General features: G+C 40.4%; 1 protein-coding gene across 1 annotated transcript in view; it reads right to left on the reverse strand.

Annotated features, from left to right (window-relative positions):
- Nucleotides 1-23,129, reverse strand: part of RNF150 (ring finger protein 150) — a 114,938-nt gene extending 91,809 nt beyond the window's left edge. The window contains exon 1 of the mRNA XM_009097501.4: nucleotides 22,648-23,129. Within this exon, the coding sequence (XP_009095749.3) occupies nucleotides 22,648-23,113 (466 nt within the window). The 5' untranslated portion in view covers nucleotides 23,114-23,129. The remainder of the gene's footprint in view (nucleotides 1-22,647) is intronic.
- Between the last annotated feature and the right edge of the window lie 453 nt (nucleotides 23,130-23,582).

Here is a 23,582-nt window from a genome sequence, read left to right on the forward strand (position 1 = left end):
CCAGCTTGACTTGTCTTATGCCGAGCCATAGAAAAAAGTTGTCTTTGACTTGAGGCAGGACCATTTCAATCCTATGCCAGAGAAAGACATCCCAAGCCAAGGTATGTGTACTGGACAGTCAACTGCACTCCTCGTTATGTTTAAACAACAAAATAAACAACTGGCTTGAGCTATAAACTGCTCTCTGACATGTAGATAACAGAGTTGTAAATGATAACTTTGATACACACGGCACTCAGAAAACTAATGCTGAAAGCAGAATAAGAATACAGAAAGCCATTTAATGATGCTTGTCTTTTTTATATTAATGTGGTAACTAATTGTTTTTCTTCTAGAGACACAAAGAATGCATTTTTCTTGCATTAAGATTAAATAATTGCAGACTGACTATGTGCTTCCTAACAAGATTCTGTGATAATAAGTTTTTTTACTATTATTGCTTTCCAGCTGGTGATGGAGAGCCTCACAATAAGCCTATACTGATACTAGACTCTAGTATCAGCTTTTTTCTCCTCATCCACCTCCTTCACTGATCTTCATCTGACCCCACTCTGTAACCTGTATTGTATTAAGAGCAATGTATTAAAAGCAATATTTAATAAAGGTGGCTGCTACTCTCCATTGTCCATCACAGATCTTTGTGTAAGTTTTCCTAATACAAAAGGCCCCTTCTTAAATGCAAAGTGAGTATATATTTTAAATGTGAAGTATGTACTGAACTCTGGGAGACCCAAACAGCCAAAGAAATAACAATCCATGTTTATGCAGTACTACGACCAAATACTCCGATGCCACACAGACCGGCGTTGCTTGATGACTATTCAAATGAAATGTGGAAGCATATTAAGTTCCATTTTTAGCATATTCCATCTCCAAAATCTTCATCTACAAAACAGAATAAAAACCAGTTCATGTGCTGAGAAAAATGCTTTCCCATTCTTACTGCAATCAATGAATACCTTCACATTTTATCTCTCAAATGCTACAATCTCTACCTTTGCCAAGTGTGCTACAAATAATTAACTATTAATTAATTAAAATACATCTGTGATAAGGAAACAGCACAGGACTAAAAAAGTCCAGAATCCTAAGCACAGACAAGTTTATTCACCAAGTCTTATTCAAAGAAGCCATATTCAAAGCTGCATAACTACTTTAGGTTTGAGATCCTATTTATTTGCAATGATATAATTTCAGTTCTGTCAAGTCACAAGAAAACACAGAGATGTGAAAAATAACAAGGAGAAGATGCTGTCCACAGCCTAGACAGTGTAATACAGATAAAAAATTAACTAATTCATTGTGATTGAGAGATGTGCAGCTGGGTACTCATGAATTAGACTGATCAGATACAACTCCGTAAAACAAGACCTACCTTGATTTTAAGGACTGAATTATGCCTGTTTGGGTCTTTGCAGAAGAGCCAACAACTCCAAGTTACAGCTAACCTGGACTTCACAATCTTGACATGATTTACATTGCTCAGTTTCTGCTATTAGGTCTGAAGAGCATCTGATGATCTGAGAGGCTTGTGACTATAGGAGGGCAGAGCAGGAAAGCATAATGGTTCTTTGAAGCTACAATGGCCAAGCAGGCCATTGTGTACTTATGTACACAAAAGAAAGGTTGAAAAAGCCCATTTCTAATTTTTCATTGAAGTCATAAAGGACAGAAGGGAGATGCATAAAGATGCTGCTATTAGCCTTGATGAGAAAACTTCCCCGAGAAGAGTTGTGCTTCTAGCTCCTTCAAATTTGACATGAGATGACCAGTCATTCAGCAGTCACACGAGGAATGAGCATGAACTTTGTATGTGCTCTTGGGAACTACGAACACCCTCACCACCACAAAGAAGCCAGAGGCAGAGTCACCTAACATGCATTCACAGATTTTCCAGCATAAGTAATTGCTCTTCCCTGACCTCAGCTGTCTTCCTTTGAGAATCTTCCCCTGCCCCTTACAACATTTTGGACAGGAAGATGGGCATTCTACATTTAGTTCCACTACATGTCAGAATATTAGAGCAGCTTCAAGAAGATGCGGTTACTGAAACTGTACAAGAAGACCAGAGATCACCCTTTGGAAAACCACTAATTGAACATGATCAGGCAAGTACATGGCTAAGAAAGAGAAAATGCATGCCCTGGAACAGTGTGGCTGTGATATGACTTGAAATCACAGTCAAAAGAGAGAGGAAAGAGGCAAAGTGAGGGTGAACTGCTAACAGGATAGGAGGTCATCAAGGATATGGTAGCTATTCTACAGGAAGAGATGGTTCTGTGGGAACAGGGAATATCATCGAGCCAGCCAACCCACAGGGCATGCCAAGACCTGGAGAGTGGGAAGCTGCAGCTGATGTGACAGAAATGCTGTCAAAAAACCAGTATGAACAGCCTAAGGATGTATGGCAGAAAAGGACTGTGTCAACAGTCTGACACTGAGAAGCTAGGGCACAAACATTACACTGACAGTCCCATTCCCACGTGTGAGATATTTACACTAATTCCAGACCCTTGGTCCTCTAACAAAGGCATCAGATGGTTTTCTGTAGCCCAAACCATTTCAAACATTTCAGTGTACAAAGGATTTAGGTACAGGGCCTTCCCCTAAACTGGAAGTTGAATCCAGGAATGAGAATCCTTTCTCAACTGACCTCAGATTAGGAAGCTGCTAAGGGGCATTTGAGCTTTGTCTGCACACTACTTGCTCTGTTTTGCAGATAGTGTAATAAAAACAGCTGCACTTGATGCTCAACATAAGACTTAATCCATATGCAGTTCCACCCTCTGTTTTTTTTGGGAACAAGGCCATTTTCCAGAGTTATGGTCCTCTTCACCACGGGCTGCCATTCCTGCCACAGCACTGCCACTCACTAAGCCTTCAGCGAGGCCAGCATGGAGCTAAGGGACTGCAGAGTGAATCAGGTCTGATAAGGTCCAGAAAAAAAAAACCAAAAAAAAACTAGTTTCTTCCTTAATCTTAAAAAAGTCTTTTTGAAACCCAACTCATTTTGGAAGAGCTAAAAGGGAAGCAAACAGCAATATGGGAGTGGGAGACACACAGCTTGAAGAAGGACAAGGAAGGAAGAGAACAAGAGAAAATGGGGCACTATTCCCATATTCAGTGCTTTTCTGTAGAGCCTCCAAAGTTAGAACCATTAGCTTAAAATTGACAATCAGTACCTCACAGCACCTGGCTCTTTACAAAGGGAAGTTATATGGAGTACACAAGAGGCTATTTTAGAAGGTGGTTTCATTCATTTTACAGAAATATATTAATCTCTCCTCCTTAAATTCAATGTGCTGAGTAGTTCTGATCAGGAAGCAGATTTGTAATGCTAATAATCCTGCAGTTCCTTTGATGTGATCCCAATCTAGTAATTGAACCTGTTAAAAGTCACAGAAAATACTTGGCAATCACCGAGCTCAATTAAATCATTGCATTTATATCTTCAAATGCTTTTAAAGTAACAAACAGAACAAGGGAAGCCAGCTTCCTGACACATGGTGCAGAGAAAAACAAACCAAAACCAAACAAAAAACCTCCTGTACTTTTAACCTAGACCCATTGAGCTTTCATTTATAACCTTCCCAAAGAGAGCTGCAGGCATCACCACACCCAGTCAGGATCTCTGTCCCATCAAGCCTTAAAATTAGCTGTCTCGGGTGAGTTCGTTGTACCAGCATTGGTTCGTTGTACCATTGTACAAGCACCGGGCTATCAGCAGATGAAACACCTTTCAGTGCCCATGGATGTTAAAAAAACCCCAAAAATGTATTTTATTCAAATATTGCATTTAACATGAAATCTATTATTTCAGTAGGAGGGGAGGAACATGGGAAAAGACATTTGGTCGAACTATAGTTTGATGTAAGCATGTTTAATGTAATTGAGTGGATTATTTTTCCCTTTGACAGGCATGGTTTTTTTATTTTTTAATGTATAAAACTACAAATTGGTAGATCAAAGCAGAATTTCAGAAAGTATTTGAAAATGATAATATTTTAAAAATTGAATTACAAGAATAACTTATGAAAGAAGTGAATACAAATAGACTTCAGTTGAAAATGGAGGAAAATTTCAGTCTTACTAAAAAAAGAAAGCAAACCAGTCTTGGTGGGAGCTCAAGTATATGAAAAGAGTAAACATATGGAACCAAAACTATCAAATAGGAAGCTTGGAGAAGCAAGGTGCTGTAGGGATGGGAATGATCTAGCAGTACAGAATGAAGAAGATGCTGGAGGGTTGGAATCCACACCTAGGCACACTCTTGGAGTAGTAGTTCTGCAACTCCACCATTTTTGCATGTTTCTCCATTCTCAATTTTGAGTGTTATTTATTTATCCTTGGAAAGGAAATTATCCAAACAAAAACGAGATAGTTATTACTAGCAATTTTGAAAGTTACAAATCCTTCTTGCAGAGAGACACCATAAAAATGTCATAAGTATTGTATTAATTAATTGTGAAAGTCTACTTAATTAAGTATATTTGCTTGCTACCTGGACTCTTGTTCTGCAGTGTGATCTTTAGTGTAAACTGCTGCTCATACACACAGTCCAGTGAAATTTAAGAAGCACCATCTGGGTAAAAACATACACTGAGTAATGCTATAAATAGATCAAGCAAGTTCATTACATCCATCATACATGCCCGCATGAGTATTTTCAGCATGAGGGCCTGCACTGTAAAACAAATCTCTCATTATCCCACAAGGAACCTTGTCTTTTAGTTAAGGCTTTTACCTAAGGATCTAAACACTTCTAACAGGATTTTTAATTTCATATCTGAGCTTACCAGGGAGTACACATATCCAGACGGAGAAGAACACAGAGACCACTCTCTGACTCATTTCTAATCAAGCAGTTGGAACAATATATGAACAATGTTAATCTTGTTTTTCTCAGAAACTTAGAAACTCTTCTCCAGATGGAATCTCTTGCTTTTAGTATTCTGAAAAGCTGACAAATAGAAGGCAAATTCCTGTCCCCACTCTGTTACACCTGTGCATGTACAAGTTGCAGGATTGCATTACGAGTTGTCTATATCAACATTTTGTTAACATTTCAAAACAAGACATTTTATTTACATTTCAGAACAACAAATTTTATTTGCATTATAATACCTGAAAGGTTAAGGACTCGGGTTGGCTGAGACAATTTGTTTTCTCTAACTCTCTCCTGAATTCCCCCAAATCAGAGAAAGAGACAGATGAGGGGTTTCTTAGAACTTTCTAAATTTTTTTAAAAGCTCTATTTTTTTCTTTTTTTCCCACGTCCTGCAGAACTATAATTGAAATGAATCACAAAGCAAACCAGCAAAAGTACTACCACCATGCCATGTGCAGATCAAAAATAGGGCTGTTTTTGTCTACATAGATCATTCTTGGCCAAATAATGATATGGGATCTCTACATCCTTGGCTCTTTTGTGAGTATGACACCAGGTGCGGGTTACCTGCTGTAGCTGGTCTCCCTGGAGGAGGTTACCATTTTTTGAGATACATGTATGTGAGTAAGGACACAGGCATACACACATCTGTTCCCACAGGCAAAAGATTCATGCTGTCTACCCCTAAATAAAGATATTTACGCCTACATGGGAGTGATATGCATAAATGGGTCCAAATCTGCTTTAAACAGGCAGAGTCCTTCCTCTGTACTTTGACAAGAACATGGCAATGCAGAAATAAAATCAGAACTGAATTCCTCTTCAGTCAGAAATACATTCCTCTTAGCACATGCTTCTCAGGCTAATTCATAATGCTCTGCTGATGCTTAGTGTGTGTTACACGTGTTCACATTTAAACAACAAAGCTTTGTCACAGTTACCTGTCAATATTTTTAGGTTTCACCAATAGGTATGTTTTTGCCCACACTACATTTTGTACAGCTGTGACTGATTTTGTATGGTTGATTATATGGTTTTCCTCATTTCTCTCTGAGATTTAGGCATGCTTTGAGGATGATGAAAACAAAATCACGTAACATAATGCTGATACCACAGTACATTGCTAATTAGATTCTTTCTTTTTAAGTCACAAATGAATACCCATGCAGATCTTTTTACAGTACCTGCTGATTATAAGAGTTTTCCATGCTGTATCTATCTGCAATAGATAAGGCAAAGGCTATATTTCCCTACTGAAATCTCTGTGTTTGGATTGCATCAGAGATGAATTCAGCCCACAGAGAGAGGACATGAAATGCAGGTAATTCTTTTTACCTTGGTTCTTGTATGACAGCTTATGTTCTCGCTCCTCGATTACTTTTCTGCCTCTGATGACTCAGTGTCTACATACGAGCAGATCAGAACTACAAGCTGAAATCATGAACTTTAGCTACCCTGTTATTTCTATGCTCAACCACCTATCTGAATCCCTCCTTTGATTTCTCATACTTGTATGTAATTGTAACATTTCTGTTAAGCACTGCTGTGCATCTGATATTTCTGTCTGAATTTAGCCTCCTACAATTAATCTGGATCAAGGAGATCAAAAGGCAAGATGTCTTCAGGATTCAGTGCCTCTACTGAATGAGAGACAGTGATTCTCTCATTAGCAACAACCTTGATTAGCAGAGAATTTCACTGTAATATGGCATGCTGAAGGCTTACAGAGAGGTTAAACAGTTAAAGATTTCCAAAATGATGGTATAGTGAAAAATCTGAAAACAGCCCATTTGCACTACAAAACATCATTCAGTACCTTGTAATCAGACTCTGAAAAAGAGTGATGTGAAGTATGTTAGAGAACCCAAATGAGATTAATGTAGCAGTGGTTTTGAAAATCCCACAAGCTCTCAAAACAGACTGGCATCACTCAAAACACAATATGCATGTCAGGATGAAGGCACTGAAATCACCATGTGGTATTGCCTACACTGTGGTCTCTTTAGCTGAATGGTATTTCTAGAAAACTTGTGGAAAAAAAAGAAAAAAGAAAAGATCACCATCCAGCCATGTATTTCAAGATCTAATAACTAATAAACCTCTGTCTGGAACAAATTCAGCCTATGTTAAATGCCATCTTGGTCAGACTTGGAGCAGTTTAGAAATGACCTCTGCTAGGCTTAATGTGGACAGACGTTGTCTCTGTAACTATTTCTGTGACAACTGTCCACATTTATTTGGTATATAGATGGATGGCATAAAACACAGATTCCACTCCTTCACTGGAGACAGTGAATGCTAATTTTGAGCATTCTCATAACAACCACCACAGAAGCATTCCCCTCGTGACGAGGCTGTCATCATTGCCATTCCTTCTTAGTATACCAGTTAGTGAAGAAAGGTGTGAAAACGATATTGCTCTCTCTCTCCAAATTTAGAGCAGGTATTTTTGCAGTGCATCCAGACAGTACCTGCTCAAGATTCTGAAGATTTTAGCTCAACTATGACTTTTGTCAGGCAGCACCCTCTCTCCCTGCCCTTGGAGACAAGCTAGCAGGGATTTGCATCTTGCACACCAAGCTTCTCAGCCCCTTCCTAACACAGCTCTAACAGTACCACAGCTTCCAATTCCTTTCACTTCACACAAAAGCCATAAGCCTTGCAGTAACCAAATTTTAGCTGACAGCAGATTTCAGAAAAAAGAAAGTTTTGAAGCCCACTGTCAGAAATACACATAAGACAGGACCTACTATTCTCAAGCTCTTCAAAAGGCAAGAAAATGAACTTCTCCCTATATCATGAATGTAACAATGACTACATATTTTATAAATTCACTTGAGGCCAGATGGACCCTTTGTTGAATGTGCTGGAGAACTCAATGCCAGTTAATATTTATAGGCCCAGGGCACTCACAGGCTGACCCATCATTTTATGCAATTACAGAATTATCTTCATGAAGCTCTGGTGCTGTCTGATGGTTTGCTTGAATCCAACAGATGTGTACAATTCACATGAAATGCTGACTCCTGATACTTCATTGCCAATACTGGTGAAAGCCTGGTATTATGTTTCTTGGTGACTCTTCTGTACTTGACGAAGTGTTAAATACTATGAGGGCAGCAGAAGATGTAATGAGTTCAGGTATTCATTTTCCTGATTTAATTATTTGGCAATGAAATCCTTAGGAAGGTTTGCCACTGACTTCAGCATGGTTAGGATTTCAGAAGGTTACAAATCAGTGGCACAGGTAAGTGCGTTTGTGGAAATCAGCAATCTTAAAATGCTTTTTCTAAAGGAAAGATTTGGGAATTGGAATTTGCAGGACAGTTATAGGAATTCTTTTCATAACATGCAAAAATGTAATTAAATTAAATGGGAACTTTGGAGACTCTTAAATAGTGACTTACCTGAAAGTTCAGAAATCAGCACCTGAGCTGGTCTGAAAGCAGTGTGCATATGGGAAGTATGGCCTGTGAAAAGTCAGCTTAGAGCCCAGTCTAATCCCAATACTCCATGTATGAGCAACTGAGATCAGAATACTGCTGCTGGAGATGTTTTTCTTTCCCATGAACTTCTTGTGACTTTTCCAGTCATTTGTGTGCTTCCTCAAAGCAGTTGCAAAAGTGGACCTAAAACTCACCCACCTATTTAAAACTTCATACATTCTTTCAGTTTTCATGCTAGCAAGTCTGCACTGAGCAGCACCCTTTCCCAAAAACAAAAAAGTACAATCTCTTCACTGCTAGAGCCTGGAGGTGCTTACATGCTGTGAATATTATCTATTTCAGGATAGGGACATCGCCATTATTAAAGATGGAAACCAAAATGAAATTGTAATTACTTTTTTCTTTAAGTTGACTTAATATTGTGCACTTTATGAATAAAGACTTAATGCACTCTCAGATCCTGAAACTCTTGCCAATCAGTGGCCATAACTGTTGGATAACAGCATGAACATCAGGTTTATTTATAAATTAATCAAACCTGAAATAATTCACTGATGGATGGATTCCAATTCTGTTTTATTAATCAAGGAGAGATAGGAGAAGGCAAAGTAGGGCCCAATCCTGTGAAGAGCTCAACACTTACAAACAGATACTAATCACCTCCACCTCCATTCACATTATGGATTATGGAACATCTTTGAGTCTTGTGGTGATAAATACAGAATTGCAAAGCACTCAAGACACTAAGGAGTCACCTCAGGTATTCATTAACACTTGTGTATCCTAAATTAACATTTGCCTGGTCTAGCAAGTCTTTCTGTGAAGTTAACACAGTTGTTGTGGGGCACCTGTATGTACTTAAAACTAATTAGAAGTAATAATTGGATTATTTCCAGGAAGAGCCCTTTAACTATATATGGCAGGTAGCTTTTTAGGAATGACTAAAGGAGGAACACCTGTTAATTTTACACTTCCTTCCTCCTTGGTTACAGTTTCCCATCATCTCAACATAACCTAAACAAATGCCTAAATGGCTAAAAGTTCTATCCAAAACTGGTATGTACCGCTGGGAACATTAAGGAAACCTGTCCTGAATTTCTGAAAGCAAAATGAAGTTGACAGACTGATAAGGCCACAAGGAAGGATGCAAAATTTTATCTACTGGAACCAATACTGCAAAACATTACAATAATTGTTCCCAGACTGGAATGGGTGTAAATTAAGGAGCTGCTGCTGTGTGATTGGCCTTAGATATAATTGTATTTCCAATTTAGGCAACTCCCTGATTAGCAAAGAAATGCTGTGTGGCTATTCAAAATGACATTAACTCCTCTAGCTCACCTAGCAAGTACAAATGACTGGTTGATACACATTTTAAGTCATCTTAAGCCAGCTGTGATTGTTCCTCTGCATGCATTGGTGACAAACATCAAATGAAACACAGTGGAGAACAGACAGCATCTGGGTTTGAAAGGGTTTGGGTGGCCAGCTTTTTCATAGATGGAAGGGGCACAGTGTTCAATGGAAGCTGAGAGGCACTTTTGCTTCATGTGATTCAGACATGGCCGATAAGCCAGAAGGGAGAAGCCAAACTATGTGGAGAAAGGAAAAATAATTAAACCATCTCTTTTAATTGGTATTTATTAAGAACCACTTTAATTACCTATATAAAGTATATGTATTTTATTTTTATAATTTCAAATTAAGTGCTTGTTGTAAGGATCTCGAGTACTCACAGTGCTGTAAGAGGGCATAAGCTTCACCTGAGATGACCACACTAATATTCTTAGTAATAAGCCTCTGGGCTATGTCAGACACTTCTACATCTTTCATAGATGACATTTCCTCACAGAACCACTTTCAGTGACATTCAGTCAAGGTGCTTAACTTCTTGTACATTCTCAGCAAGAACTAAATGTGAGCTTAACTAAAACTATTTGCGCAAACATTTTCCTCAACTGGGCCATGAAGTGTTCTCCAAATTAATTTAATGTAATTAAAAATTAGAAATAATTTAAAAATACCTACTACTGACTTTTATGATAGCCAAATCACTAGCTTACTAATGTGAGAAGTGGTTTTTAAGTATTGGTCTCATTTGCAAGGAAGACATTTTAGGAGTTGCTGTATTAGTCCAGATAAGATCCCATTAAAATTGCCTCCCTGCTATCATTACTACCAAGAAGACTATTGCTTTACACATGCACAGTAGCTCCTGTTTTGTGGGCTAATCCACAACACATTTGGCTACTGAGAGCAAAGATAACAGCTTCGTGATAGAATTTGCAGAGCTGTCTTTGCATTGGCAAAAAATATTCCTGGTTAGTGGCCAGAATATGGAAAGACAACAGTAATCATTGTGCTAATTCAACACAGCATTGGTTAAGAACTAAAAACAGATGCTACACTTCAAATGTACAAGGTACTCAACAGGAGATATTTTCCACTAAAAATTCAGTGCTTGCTTTGTTATTTTCTGTAAGTCTAATAGCATTAAGATGGTTAAATAAATTAGTTAATGGGAATAAAGCTCTTAATTATTGCAGAAAGAAGTGATGTCATGCTTATTTAGAAACCAGATAAGACCAGTTCTCTGTCACAAAAATTTCTTTGCACTAACAACCATCATAAGCCATAATCTTGGAAATAAACAGTTATGTAGTCATATTTTTGTTTTAAAAATTGTCTGGGCTCTTATACCTTGCATCTCAGTAAGTTCTGGTCATTAGACCAATATAGGAAAAAAAAGGGGGGGAAAAAGGGAGAAAAAAAGGCTGTTGGGGTATACAGTCAAGAAAAGAGAATGTTTTAGATGGAAAAAAATACACAAACCCCCACTAATATTGAAAAAAGAAATTCTCCTGTGTATCTTCTTAAGCAGGGGTCAGTAAGTCAGGAGAGTGAAGATGACAGATGAGCTCCCTGAAGAATCACTGTGCCCTAGAGGATCCCAGCTGCCTTAGACAAGAGCTCATGGCTTTCACAGGCAGTTAAGCTGTTTGGTGGCTTTCCCTGTCTAATTCACCTGTGGATCCAGCTGGGCAGCACTCTGGGAGTAATGCAACCTGCCATTCCCAAACAGGCAAAACTGCTAAATGCAAAGAGAGAAAAAACATACTAGCTCAAACTGGAGCTGACCAAGAACATCATCATCTCAAGGAATGATCCTACCACCTGTAAAGGCAGCAAGGAAGGATTGGGACAAACAGCAGTGAAGCAGCAAACAAGAAAATGCCAAAGATCATGACAGTGGGTGCCAGTGAGAAATGGGAGTCAGTGCAGAACTGAAATGAGGTTTAAGATATATGGATTAGTCAAAGACATTTCACAGTCTCTGAGAGGAAGACTTCCCACATGATGGGGAAACCACAGGGGTCACCACCTACTTTGATGGCTTTTATTTTCTCATCAACATAAATTCACTTCTCCAGATTCAGGTTCATCCATGTGACTTTTGTCTAATGGCTATTTCAGCTGTTTTCTGGCAAAGTGAATGATGGTACCATCATGTTTTGAACTATGTTTTGAGCTATTTCATCCTCACCTATGATAGCTTTGCTGCTCTAGGTTGCGTTCCATCACAGTATCTCCTTGTGCTGGCAGTCAACAGTTCAAAGTTTTAGAAGAAAAAAGCTTTTACATCTCTCATGCTGCAAGACAAACTTCAGCAAATGGTTGGATGCTTATAGACATCTCTCTGCATTTGCTACCTATCTACAGACACAAAAAATAGAAGTGGCTCAGACTGTTTTTATTGCAAGTGCCTTTTCTTGCAGTTTCCTCCCAATAAGCAACAGTCACAAAGAAATACCAAGCTAACATTGGTTCATCACTGTCACCCAGCTAAGGGCTTTGCAGAGATTCTGTTGTAAAAAGCTGATGTTTCACTCCATAGAGTTTATCTCTGCCCATCATACAGTGCTGCTGCGAGAGCGGTTTTGAGTCTCCAAGTGTGGAAAAGAGTTGGGTAGTAGTTCCACAGAAGTACCCTAAAACCATAAAACTACTATGAACACCTTCTTTAACCTTCCTTGTACAAATACCACCATAATTTCTCCAGAGAATGGGGTATTTTTACCAGGATTTGGCATTTAGAGAACTATCAAATCCCATGCAAATAACATTAAGGTGTGGGCAACCATTTAGGAAATTGCATCATACTACAAGCCTGAATTTATTTCACTTGCATTGACAGCTACTGATCCCTGTTATGCCCTTGTCTGTGAGAGCAATCTTTACCTCACACTGAGTATCATTCCCATGTGTATCTAGACACAGTGCTGAAATCTGCTAGTAAAGACAAGCAGCAAGGGCTAAAGATCCTACACAGCTTAGGAACTGCACAGTGGGAAGACAGAAAGCTGCTGTCACACAGTCACAGGGAAAAGAAATTCAGCACTGCAAACGTCAGGTCAGTACCTTTAAATAATACTGATGATGATGAGATGCATGCATAGATTCCCAGAGAAAAGTGAGTCGGGAAAAAGTCAGGTCTGTGCTCTGGAAGGGTGCTAGTATCTAAAGCTGGTAGAAGCTGATTAAAATGTAATATATCACCAAAAAAAGGAAAAGAGAAACCAAACTGCTTCTGAAACTGAAATTCAGCAACATAAAATATTTACTAAAAGAAAATTTATATTCAAACCAGACCTGTAAGACTTTTCCAGAGAGCAAAAACTTTTGCAAAACTCTGTCGAAAATCCATTTCACTACCTAAGAAAAACAGTTCTGAAAAGAAATATTTCCCATCAGTTTTTCCAGCATCCAGTGTGCAGGGAAACCTAATCTTCTTCCATAAGAGCATGAAAGAAAGGAGACCATAATTTAGTCTCTTGAGAATTAATGAAAAAGACTTAGGAATGTTCAGCACAAACCCCTTCTATGCACAGCAAATGCACTATGTCTGTCACTCTTCTGAGGACTTCCCCATTGCTAGTGTTCCACTCCTCTAAGCCCCCCTGAACAGCAGACAGCAGATGCTCTTTAAACCCAGAGTCAGACGCAAAGGAAAAGCCACTAAAAAAGCATAATCCTGCTCTGCTTCCTCTTACAGTCAATGCTTATGCAAAGCAAGTAGCCTTTGGCTCCTTCTGTCAACCTGGTAAGGAGTGGGCAGAAAGGGAAAAAAACCAAAATAGTAGAAAACCAGGTGCAAAATGCATAAAGGAAGGCATGGAAAAAAAGGGTGAGAAGTCCAACGAAAAGATTTACTGGAAGCAGGGATAATAATTTTAAAAAACCCAACAAAGCAAAGGAGAGAAAAAATTAGGTAGAAAATAAAGGGGTATAGGATTAAAGGAAATATAAGGCAAGGCAAATACATCAAAGACAGCATTGTAAAAAGACATAGTGCATTTTACTCAGACAGCTCCTCATTTTCCAGAGTAAGAAATTTTGATTAAGTGTTTAGTAAAGGTATGGATTTGATGGACAAGCAGATGGTACTTCAAACACATGGACACATAAAGAGCAATAAGAGACCAGGCACAGAGATTATTATAGAGTCTCACAAAAGCTGCCTCTATCAAGGAACATGATAATGTCTGGTAAAACTAGGAGACAATAAGATTATAATAAAAGCTTAAAAAGGCACAAGAGGGGAAAGCATACTCTGTGCAAGTATAAGAAGCAATCATGTATGTGTCTGCAGCATTAGACCGTCCTGTTTAAAGACTGATTTATTTTTTGAGTACAAACACAGACATGTACTAGAAATATGGCCGAAGATTTAAAATTCTCTGACACATAGGTTTTTGAAAGGGCAAAGGAAAAGCAGAAATAAATCCTGTCTTCTAATAGAAGCTACTGAAATGGAAAAGGAAGATGAATAGGAACATTTTAGCTAGCATCACAGGATGTAAAATCAGAGAGATCTTTATCAGATACTGATAGAGAACCCTTGCATAACTGGAAAATGCAAGAAATCTTTTATAGTGCAACTTGTTAGACACCCAGAGATTTGATCCTGAGAATCTGGAAATGCTCTGCCACTATGAGAATAACAATTAGGTGCAAAAGCTTCTCAAGTGCTCCACAAATCAATTTAACCAAAACAATAAAACCACAGAGCTCATTGTGCTGGGTCTGAACCCAGGCAACCCACATAATCAACTAATGCTGACACATTTTACAGCAATCTTAAGATTAGGTATATATGTTAATTAAAGATTACACTACCCACTAGAGTCTCGAATCCATTCTGAATACTCTGGCTGCGTAATGTCAGGCACATTCAATGGAAAATAACAGTGACCATATTAAAAAAAAAAAAAATTTTTGGACAAGGACTGCAAAATGAAACAACAAATAGAGGAGCACAATTTAGTGATGTGTGATTTATAAAGCTGGAAGCCAGAGATTAATGTGATGCATAATTCCCTTAATAATATAATACATATATATGGTGAGATATTCTTAAAATGACTTGCAAAAAACAGATGGCTTGTAAGGAGAGACTTGAACAGTAAGAAGCAAACCAAAGAGCACATAAGAAGGGAGGAAGGCTAAGATTTGAAACAAATTATGAGGGAGGAAGAATAAAATCCTATATCATTAAACCCATTTCAGTGACAAATGACGATGGTTCATAGACAAATATGTCAGTAGTACGGGGCTATCTTGGCAGAAAACCATACAAAAAACCTGCTTTGTTAGGGAGCACCCAACTGCTGAGGTCCTCTCTCATGATAAAGGCTCATAAACCATGGAATACAACTTATTTTTAAAAAGCTACGTCTCATTAAGTGTGTAGCACAAGGGAGCACTTGCCAGCCAACCCTATTCCATGTATCCCTGGAGGAACTGCATTCCTATGCAGATGTAATGTTTCTATCTACATTTAAGAAGGATACAAGACATACTCAAGCCAGAATTCTATGGAGTTACATGGCAGCAATTTTTGTTTCTGGGGTTTGGAAACTAAAAAGATAAACTTTTTTTCCTTCTTATTTTGCCTCAAACTGAAAATACCCTTCCAATTTACAGCAGGACTATCCTGTACATAAACACAGTAAAACACATCAAATTCAAGACCAAAACTCTGACAGACTCTCAGGTCTAGCAGTATAATTGAATATCACTATGATTATACTGTCAGAGGCAAATGAACAAGCACTTCAGTTTACTGACATTATTTACTGGCCACTCTTGAGAGGGAAAAGAAAAAAACCAATTATTTTTAAAAGCTATTATCTTCAAGTAGCACAGAATAGAGTAAGCTAGCTTTTCATATTTCAGTGTGAAATAGCAATGAAAGAGTTTAATTTTTTCATCATCTCCTTCATTTCTCTTCAGTTCAGTTTTCTAAGGTTTATTTCGAATAATCTACTGAAGAGGAGACAGAAAGTAAAGAATGCCTTTGATAGGCCTCTCCTGTAAAACACAGCTGCATAGTATTGATGTTTCATAAGCAAACAATATTTACAACCTATCTCTTAGAACTGGTGAATGAAGAGGTGTTTCCCCCATCCATTTTTGAACTAAAAAACATTGTTTCCAGCAGTTGGTAAGAAGCCAACTCAGTAATTTTCATCTGGCTGAAGAATTACTTCTACTTATACTAATGTGGCCAGTGCATCAGACAGTAGATATATAGCTGGTAGATTTAATACAGTGTATTTTTAAAGTTAAGGTTGCATTTAACAGGTTTGGGTTTTCTCCTCCAGGTAAGAGAAATTGCGTTCTCAAGAGAATTACATTATGAGATACTACATCCAAATGCACTCACGAAAGGTAGGATACTCTGAGGAATCCTTGACCCCTGCTCATCCACATTCAGAATCCAGTCAAACTGTGCAGTGCCTGACCTGATGCTGAACCATCGATATTTCTTTTCCAGAGAAACCAAAACACTAAGGAGTGAAATGAGAGCACTGGTCATGAACAAAGTCCAGGATCACATCCCACAGCAGAATAAAGACATAGCACAGTAAAGCCTGTTTGCACACAACCACTGCAGAATATTTTGCCACTTCTTTCTTCTCACAATTGCCATATAACTCCCCTGTGACATACAATGGATACAGTTGGCTTTTCACCTTATCCTTTAGTTGCTGTGCCTCCGTGGAAGTTATGTGAATTTAATATTACTGCAAGGTATAGTATTCCTAATTAACATCTTCGTACATTTTGTATCTCTTGGCTCAGAACCATTCGCCTTACACAGACTGCATTTGTTTCTGAAGCACCACAAAATTCTCTCCTTTGCAAGATGCTAAGCAAAAAGCACTGTGATGGTAGTGGATGCTAACACTGTAGGAAGCAGCCCTGCATTAGTAAGGTGGCAGATTTCATGGACTACTCAGTCTTTTCCGTATCTGATTTCTATGAGTCAATGATTGTATTGTTCACTCCCTTCTGCACCAAAGGAGTCATCAAGTGACTTTTACTCAAATGTAGCTGAAAGAGCAGAAGTGGGGCTTGTCTTGAAATGATTGCTGTTTCTGTGCAGGTTCGCTATGCAGAAATTATCAGGAAGTGGAGAAGTTGTTGGGCTATCCCTTCATGAAGACTTAACTCTTCATCAGCCTGGTTCGTGGTCTACAGAGGCAAACATCACTTGAAACTCAGTCATCTCACATGACAAAGCACCATGAGCTTCATCAGACAAGTGCTGCACAATAATGGGTTCTTTTAGGCCCTGCTTACATGAGAAAAGTACAAAGTGTCCTCTTCTCTCACCAGGAAAAGACTCTTAAGAGTGCCAACACTGAACTAGTTAGTTTTCTCCCCCTTTCTTTGCTGAAAATGTTCCCATCCTCTGTGATGTGAAGGGAGGTAGCACAGAAATATATCTGCATCAATTAGTGAGCTACACTAAGCCACAGACTGCCACAATATTCTAATAACCCAAGCTAAGATATGCCATTTTTAAGACAAAATATCAATGGGACTAGGACAAATCACTGCTTTCTCAAAAGCAAGCCATTCTCCTAAGGACTAAATACCAAAAGGAGTTGCTCCAGATTACCAGTCAGCAGTTAGTGTGGATGTGGATACAGTTTTGTTCCTGAGGAAGATTTTCTTCTTGCTGTGTCACTTCCTACTGCAGAGATCTGAAGACAACACTTGTATGAATGTCACTGTATATAAATGTTGCAGATAACTAAAGCAGAAATCTAACTGCTTTTGCAATCAACAACCTCGGACGATCAATGAAATCTTCAATGAATCAATACTTCATCACTTTGTAGGGAAAGCTATACCTTATTACTTGATGCAAAGCTCAGTGTCCTTCCACTGTCTGACTTCCCACAGTCGGCAGTGAGCCCTGAAGGAGACACAGGACCCAGCTGTGAGGCTGAAAGATGCAAGACTCAGCAAGGTAGAAAGTGTCTCATCTAATGACAAAACTCAGTGCTCAAGCTGAAGTGGCTGCCCCAAGTAGTGCCAGGGTCTAGTATTATTTTGTTGTTCTAGTCCTTGGGGATCAAATAAATTCCTTTCAATTCAGTTTAACCTGAACTAGTTACCTAACAGCACAAGTGCCCTCTCCACCTGGCATAGCTGAACACATGGGCAGTAAAGCAGTCTAGAACCTCTTCAGAGCAGAACTAGCAGCACAAGCATGACTCACCAGGGAATGCAGTGGGACAGCCTGTCAGCTAGAAATCCTGAATTTTGATAATCACAGAGAACTAGATTTTCAAATTCTGCAGAAAGCCAGGCCTACGTGATGGAAGCAGCAGCTCTTCTGAGTGCTAAGGATGGCAGTACTTCCCAGCAATGCCTCAATGGACAGGGCTCAAAGATGTACTAACTTCCATCTCCCTTTCCCACTGAGTAAGTTTCTATTAGGAATCAATCTCGGGTGCCTGGAAAAGAAAAAAACTGTGGCAGACTCTGGAAGGCTGAAATCTCCAGCCCAGTTAATTCACACTTTTCCATAGGTAAATTCAGTGTGAATGATCTCAGCACATTTTCCTCATTAGAATTTCACAAAAGTTTAGGAAAACAATTGTTTTAATAATGAAACAAATGCAGCTACAGTACTGAATTAAGTCTGTAAAGAGAGAAAATTTCAACTTCGGTTTTTAATTTGCACATCAGTACAAATCTACAGGGCAGACCAAAGCCCAAGCTATTGGCAACACATCTTAAAACATGTAAAAGGTAAGACTAGTCAGTGATCAAGGAACAAAAATCTGAGTACAAAGGAAGAGACTGTTATTGAGCTGAATGCTCCCAGGTTGAGTCCTCGCAGCACGTGTGAAGGACACATTTGAATTTGCAATGGGATGGCCATACCCTCCTCAGGCAGTCTGGCACATACACCCACTGCACTTGAGGGCCAGAGAGGGAGGGGAGAAGTCAGAATTCATCTTAGACCACTTATGTGACCCTTGTGTGTACAAGCCACTACAAAACAAAAGAGGCATTTGCCCATTATTGCAAAGGGTCTGCCTGACTAACATATGTTCCTGGTGCAAAATACATAGGATGAAATTTACTTCACACGTTAACAATATGTGAGATAATCTGATGCACCTCAGAATTCCAACTGAATCTTAGAAACTATGTAGAATATTATAGATTTGATTTTTACCCACATATGAATCATGTACAATCACAGTTAACCTTCCTTGCCCCAAGCACCTGACAGGTTCCCAAATCAGAAAGGGTCCATGTAGGTTCCCTCAAATACAAACTGTAGAGAAGGAAGTTCTCACCTTGAATTACCTTCTGGAAGGCTCTCACTGTCTCTATTCAGAGGTCAGAGGAAATGTTAAGATATAAGCTACAACAGGTAGTAAGACTACTGCAAATTAATTCTAAATTATTAAATGTAGACACAGTGGCTGGGGCCTTTCCAAACCTAGATAATGGTTACTTTGGTCTGAGTAAGAAAAAACTTCAATTAGAAACCCCAGCCAACACTATGGATTTCTTCTGGAGAAAAAAGAACATCCACTATATTATTACTTTTCTGCTAGGAAAGTTGATATAGAAGAAATGCAAAGCACTTGAAATAGAAATTCTAGGTGCTTTTTTTCCTTCTCTGGTTGGAGTCTACTTAGTCAAAATGCAAACAAAGTCATACTCACAGCTCCTATGCCATCCTTCAAGCCAATAAAAATAAAGATGCCAGTTTACACAGGCTGTAGCAGATGATACACAAGCTAAAGACATCCTAGCAGAAAAATCCCAAAGCTCCACATTCCCTGTGAATGTAGATGTCATAACTCCACCTCATCCTTCTGGGTGTGCTAGTAGTGACCTCAGTACAAGTTCCCTGAAAGCAAAGTCTTTCATTAGGGTGACGGAACTGGTTCAAATTGCATACTTTGTGCTGTATGCTCTATAAATAAATCCAGAAGGGTTGCATTTTAAGATTTCCACAACAAGCTTTGATATAATACTACCCTGGTTTTGATTTGGGGGTGGTGGGAGGGAGGTCTATGAAGCCTCCTTCAACTTCACACACATTATCTTGCTACAGTTGCCTATAGATTTCAAAATCAGGAGGCACTACATGAGCAATGGGACATTGGCATGCACTGCAGCAGAAAACAGGAAATATAATTAAACACAGAGCCATGAGGTAAGTCCTTTGGCAAGAGAAAGAGTGCCTTGGGAAGAAAGTGGCAAGGGCAAAGCACTATGAAATGGCAAAGTAACATGGTTAAGGCAGGGAGTGAAGCACAGGAGATGAAGAAACGAGGGTGAGAGGAGCAGAAAAACAAGCACAGAGAGAAAGTGACAATAAGAGAAAGAAGGCAAATCATACAGAAGAGAAGAATGTACATGGGGGAAAAAAAACTCTTAGGAGTAGTATTGCTCTTAAAAGTTATTTAGTAAGGGCAGAAGCCACTTTGTTATGCAACAGGATACACTTTTCTGTATAGGAAGAGTTGTAAGCTTCTATGAAACCTCAAAAATATCTGTGAGAGAGAAATAAAAAATAATATGGAAGTAACATCATATTTCTTTTCACTTTAAAACTGTTTTTTAGGTCATATTTCACCCTTTCCTCTCAACCTCCAAGTATTTTCCAGGATGGAATTTTCTACTTCTCACTCCAGGATTTCGCGTGGGCAGAGCACTGCAGATGCTGCTGAACTCAGAAACCGAGAAACTGATTCATTTTTCCCTTGAATCTTGCGCTATCATTTAGACTGGGAACAAACAAATGTCAAAGGCTCCAAGTTAGAAACTTGCAGCCACAATTTTACACAGCCTGACCATTCACTTTGTCCCAGAGTAACAGCGGTACCGAGGGAGAGTAAAGTTCTGAATCCCTGCTAGATTGCAAAATATCTAAGAATAACTATTTTTTCTTCTGTTCCATCAGACTTGTGGTCTAAAACTCCTTTTAGTTTTGACCACGTGCAGAGGATAGGTTTTCTCTAAGGTAAGCCAAACAACCATTATTCAACTTCACTAAACAAAAATCCCTAGAAGGAAGACAACTTCATCAAATCTATGAGCAAAGTCCTTCAGTCTCACTGATCATATTCCACAAGTCCAGATTAATTTCTGAAAGTTTCTTTTCATTTCAGCCACTGGTGCTGTACAAACCCACTGCTGGGTATCAATTCAGTACTCAGAAAGGATTCTCAGGACAAATCTGCTGGAATCATATGACTTAGAAGAAGCTGCTCCCAGGATAATTGATACTATGTTCATATTTTTTAAAATCTAAGGACACTTGCAGTAAAAAAGTTTCCTCCCCTACTTCATCTTAGACTTTAAAACAAACCAAAGCTCTAACATTTTAAAAGGTTAAACACATTTTTTACTCCCACCGTTTCTTAATAAAACACTATTTGTGTGGGAAAACAGCTTAGTGTATACTTTATAAACAGGGAAACCATTAATTAATCCAGCATGTTGGCAGTTTTAGAGAAACTTACTAGAAAAGAATAAACTATGCTGCATCTTAAGTTTTAAAACAACTTGAGCTTTACTTTGAGTATGCATAAGTATGCCAAGCTCCTACTACTTTATACTTCTTAGTATATAATCTGTGATACTTAAAGTAGCAAGAAGTATAATCTGAACAGCTGCTAAACCATGGGCAGGTTATAAAACATAGTTTTAGGAAGCTCAAGAGGTTATGAGTTGCTTTGTCTCACAAAACCAAAGGAAAACACTATAAAAAAGCCCCATCTTCCATCAACCCTACCAAAGAAAAACTAATTTGCCCAATACAAGTGGTTAATCTCTGAAACAGGCTGGACCCAAGAGGTTTGAAAATTACTGCTTTTCTACCAGCATTATTTTAGCACTACAGTTGGGCAACAAATTGCGCTTCAGCACATCCAAGCTAACTAGTTTACTGTGGAAATGTAACATGTCATTAGAATAACATCCTGTTTTGCAGCATTTCTGTATTTCAATTTACCCCAACTCTGCTAAGATTCAACTAGCATGAAACAGCTGGGCATGATCAGTTACTGGATGGAAACCAAACTGAGATTTCGCAATAGGTGGCATCTTATCTCTGTGGCATAGGCAGCTGGTATAAAAGACAAGTGACCCCTGGCAGAAAACATTGTCCCTAAATATAAATCTGGTGAACTGTTTCTAAAACATTATTTCAGATCAAGCACTGGTAGAGAAACAGTGGGGTTTTTTTGGTGGGCATAAATCAGGGTTTAGGCTATTCTGAACGACTGGATTTTGACTGGGTTCTAGTTGAAAAGCACATGTTGGGATGCGACCACCCACGTGCTGACACTGCAAGCACAAACTCCACCAGAACATTCACCTGGGAGAGTGAAACACTCCCCCCATCCCAGTCCTGGACAACATATCTCATGTTCTCACCAAATCAGATACTCGATATTCCTACTCAATCTCACAGCTTTTAAATCATTGCAGCCAATACTGTGGACACCGTGTTCTCTACTTTATTGCACCTCCTGATAAGCCTGCACCACAAGACTGCAACTTCTCCTCTTTCGAATCTCTCAATCACACTCGATCCCACACGGCACCTGCCAGAGGACTCTCAGGACACAACGAAACACCGGTAACCCACAGTGGGATCAGCGTCCCATTCCTCTGACTAGACCCAAACTTTGCATGTCCCAAACTTTTCATCCCTCCTAGAGCACCGGCGTGCATTGCTATGGATATGTTAGCAGCACATCCATCCTTTGCCATGGCAGCACGGAGAGGAGCTCCGTGGACCCTACGGTGGGCACCCAAAACCCAGCGACGCCCACAGCCCTTTCTGTTCCTTGTCAGGGGGTGCAAGAACACCTTCCCGCAGTAACTCCAACCCCAAGAATGCGGGAGGGCAGAGCGGGCTGGAAAAGGGGATCCATCCGTCTGCCCCCTCAACACACCCCTGGGGGTGGCGTGGCTCACCTGCGTGGGGCATGGTGATGGTCTCGTTGGCGTTGCTGGAACCCACGTTATAGATGACGACGGCGGAGGCGTTCTGGGCGGCGGCGTGGCGGATCTTGTCCTTGTAGGTGCAGTTTCCCCGCGGGATCAGGGCCACCCAGCTCTTGCCCGGCGCCGGGGCATTGAAGCGGGTGCCAGGGTCACAGGCGTAGCGGTCGGCGGGCGAGGCGGAGAGGGCGACCTGCCCGCGGGCGTCCTGCTTGGGCGACTGCTCGCCGTAGCGCCCGCACTCGCTCTTCTCGCTGCGGAGCTCGGCGCTGCCGGCTGCCGGGTCGGCGTAGGTGATGTTGACGAAGGCCGTGTACCACTCCTCCTTCTCGGCCACGGTGAAGTCCAGGCACAGCAGATGCACGAAACAAAAGGACAGCAGCCATGTTGAGAGCGCCAGGCTGCGGCACGCTTGGATCACAGACATTGCCATCTTCATCTGCCGGCCCCCCCGCCCTCCCGCCCGGCCGCCGCCGGTCCGTGTGTGCGTGCGCGCCCCGAGCCGCCGCTCCAAGCGGGGCGGCGCTCCTCCCGCCGGCGCCGTGCGGGACCAGCGAGCGAGCGGGGGAGGGGGCCCTCCCCTCTGCAGCCGCTGCCTAATTCATGTCGGGGCCGTTTGATTTCCTCGGGCTGGCCCCGTCTCTGCCTTCCCCTCTTCCTCCTCCCTCCTGCTCCTTCCTCCCCTCCCTCGCCCTGCCCGCACAGCTGCCTCCCCCGCTGCTGGCAGCGCGACCGGGGAAGAGCGCGGAGGGGGCGGCGCGGCGCGGGGGGAGTTCCAGACGCGCACACGGCGGCGCAGTTCCCAGTGCCGCCTCGGCCCCGGCCCGGCCCCACGGACGCGCTGCCGGCGAAGGGGGTTCTTGGAGGAGGGACTGCCGGTGGTGGGGTCTGCCCTGCCCGGCCCCGTG

This window comes from Serinus canaria, chromosome 4 (assembly GCF_022539315.1).
Source record: "Serinus canaria isolate serCan28SL12 chromosome 4, serCan2020, whole genome shotgun sequence".
Lineage (NCBI taxonomy): Eukaryota > Metazoa > Chordata > Aves > Passeriformes > Fringillidae > Serinus > Serinus canaria.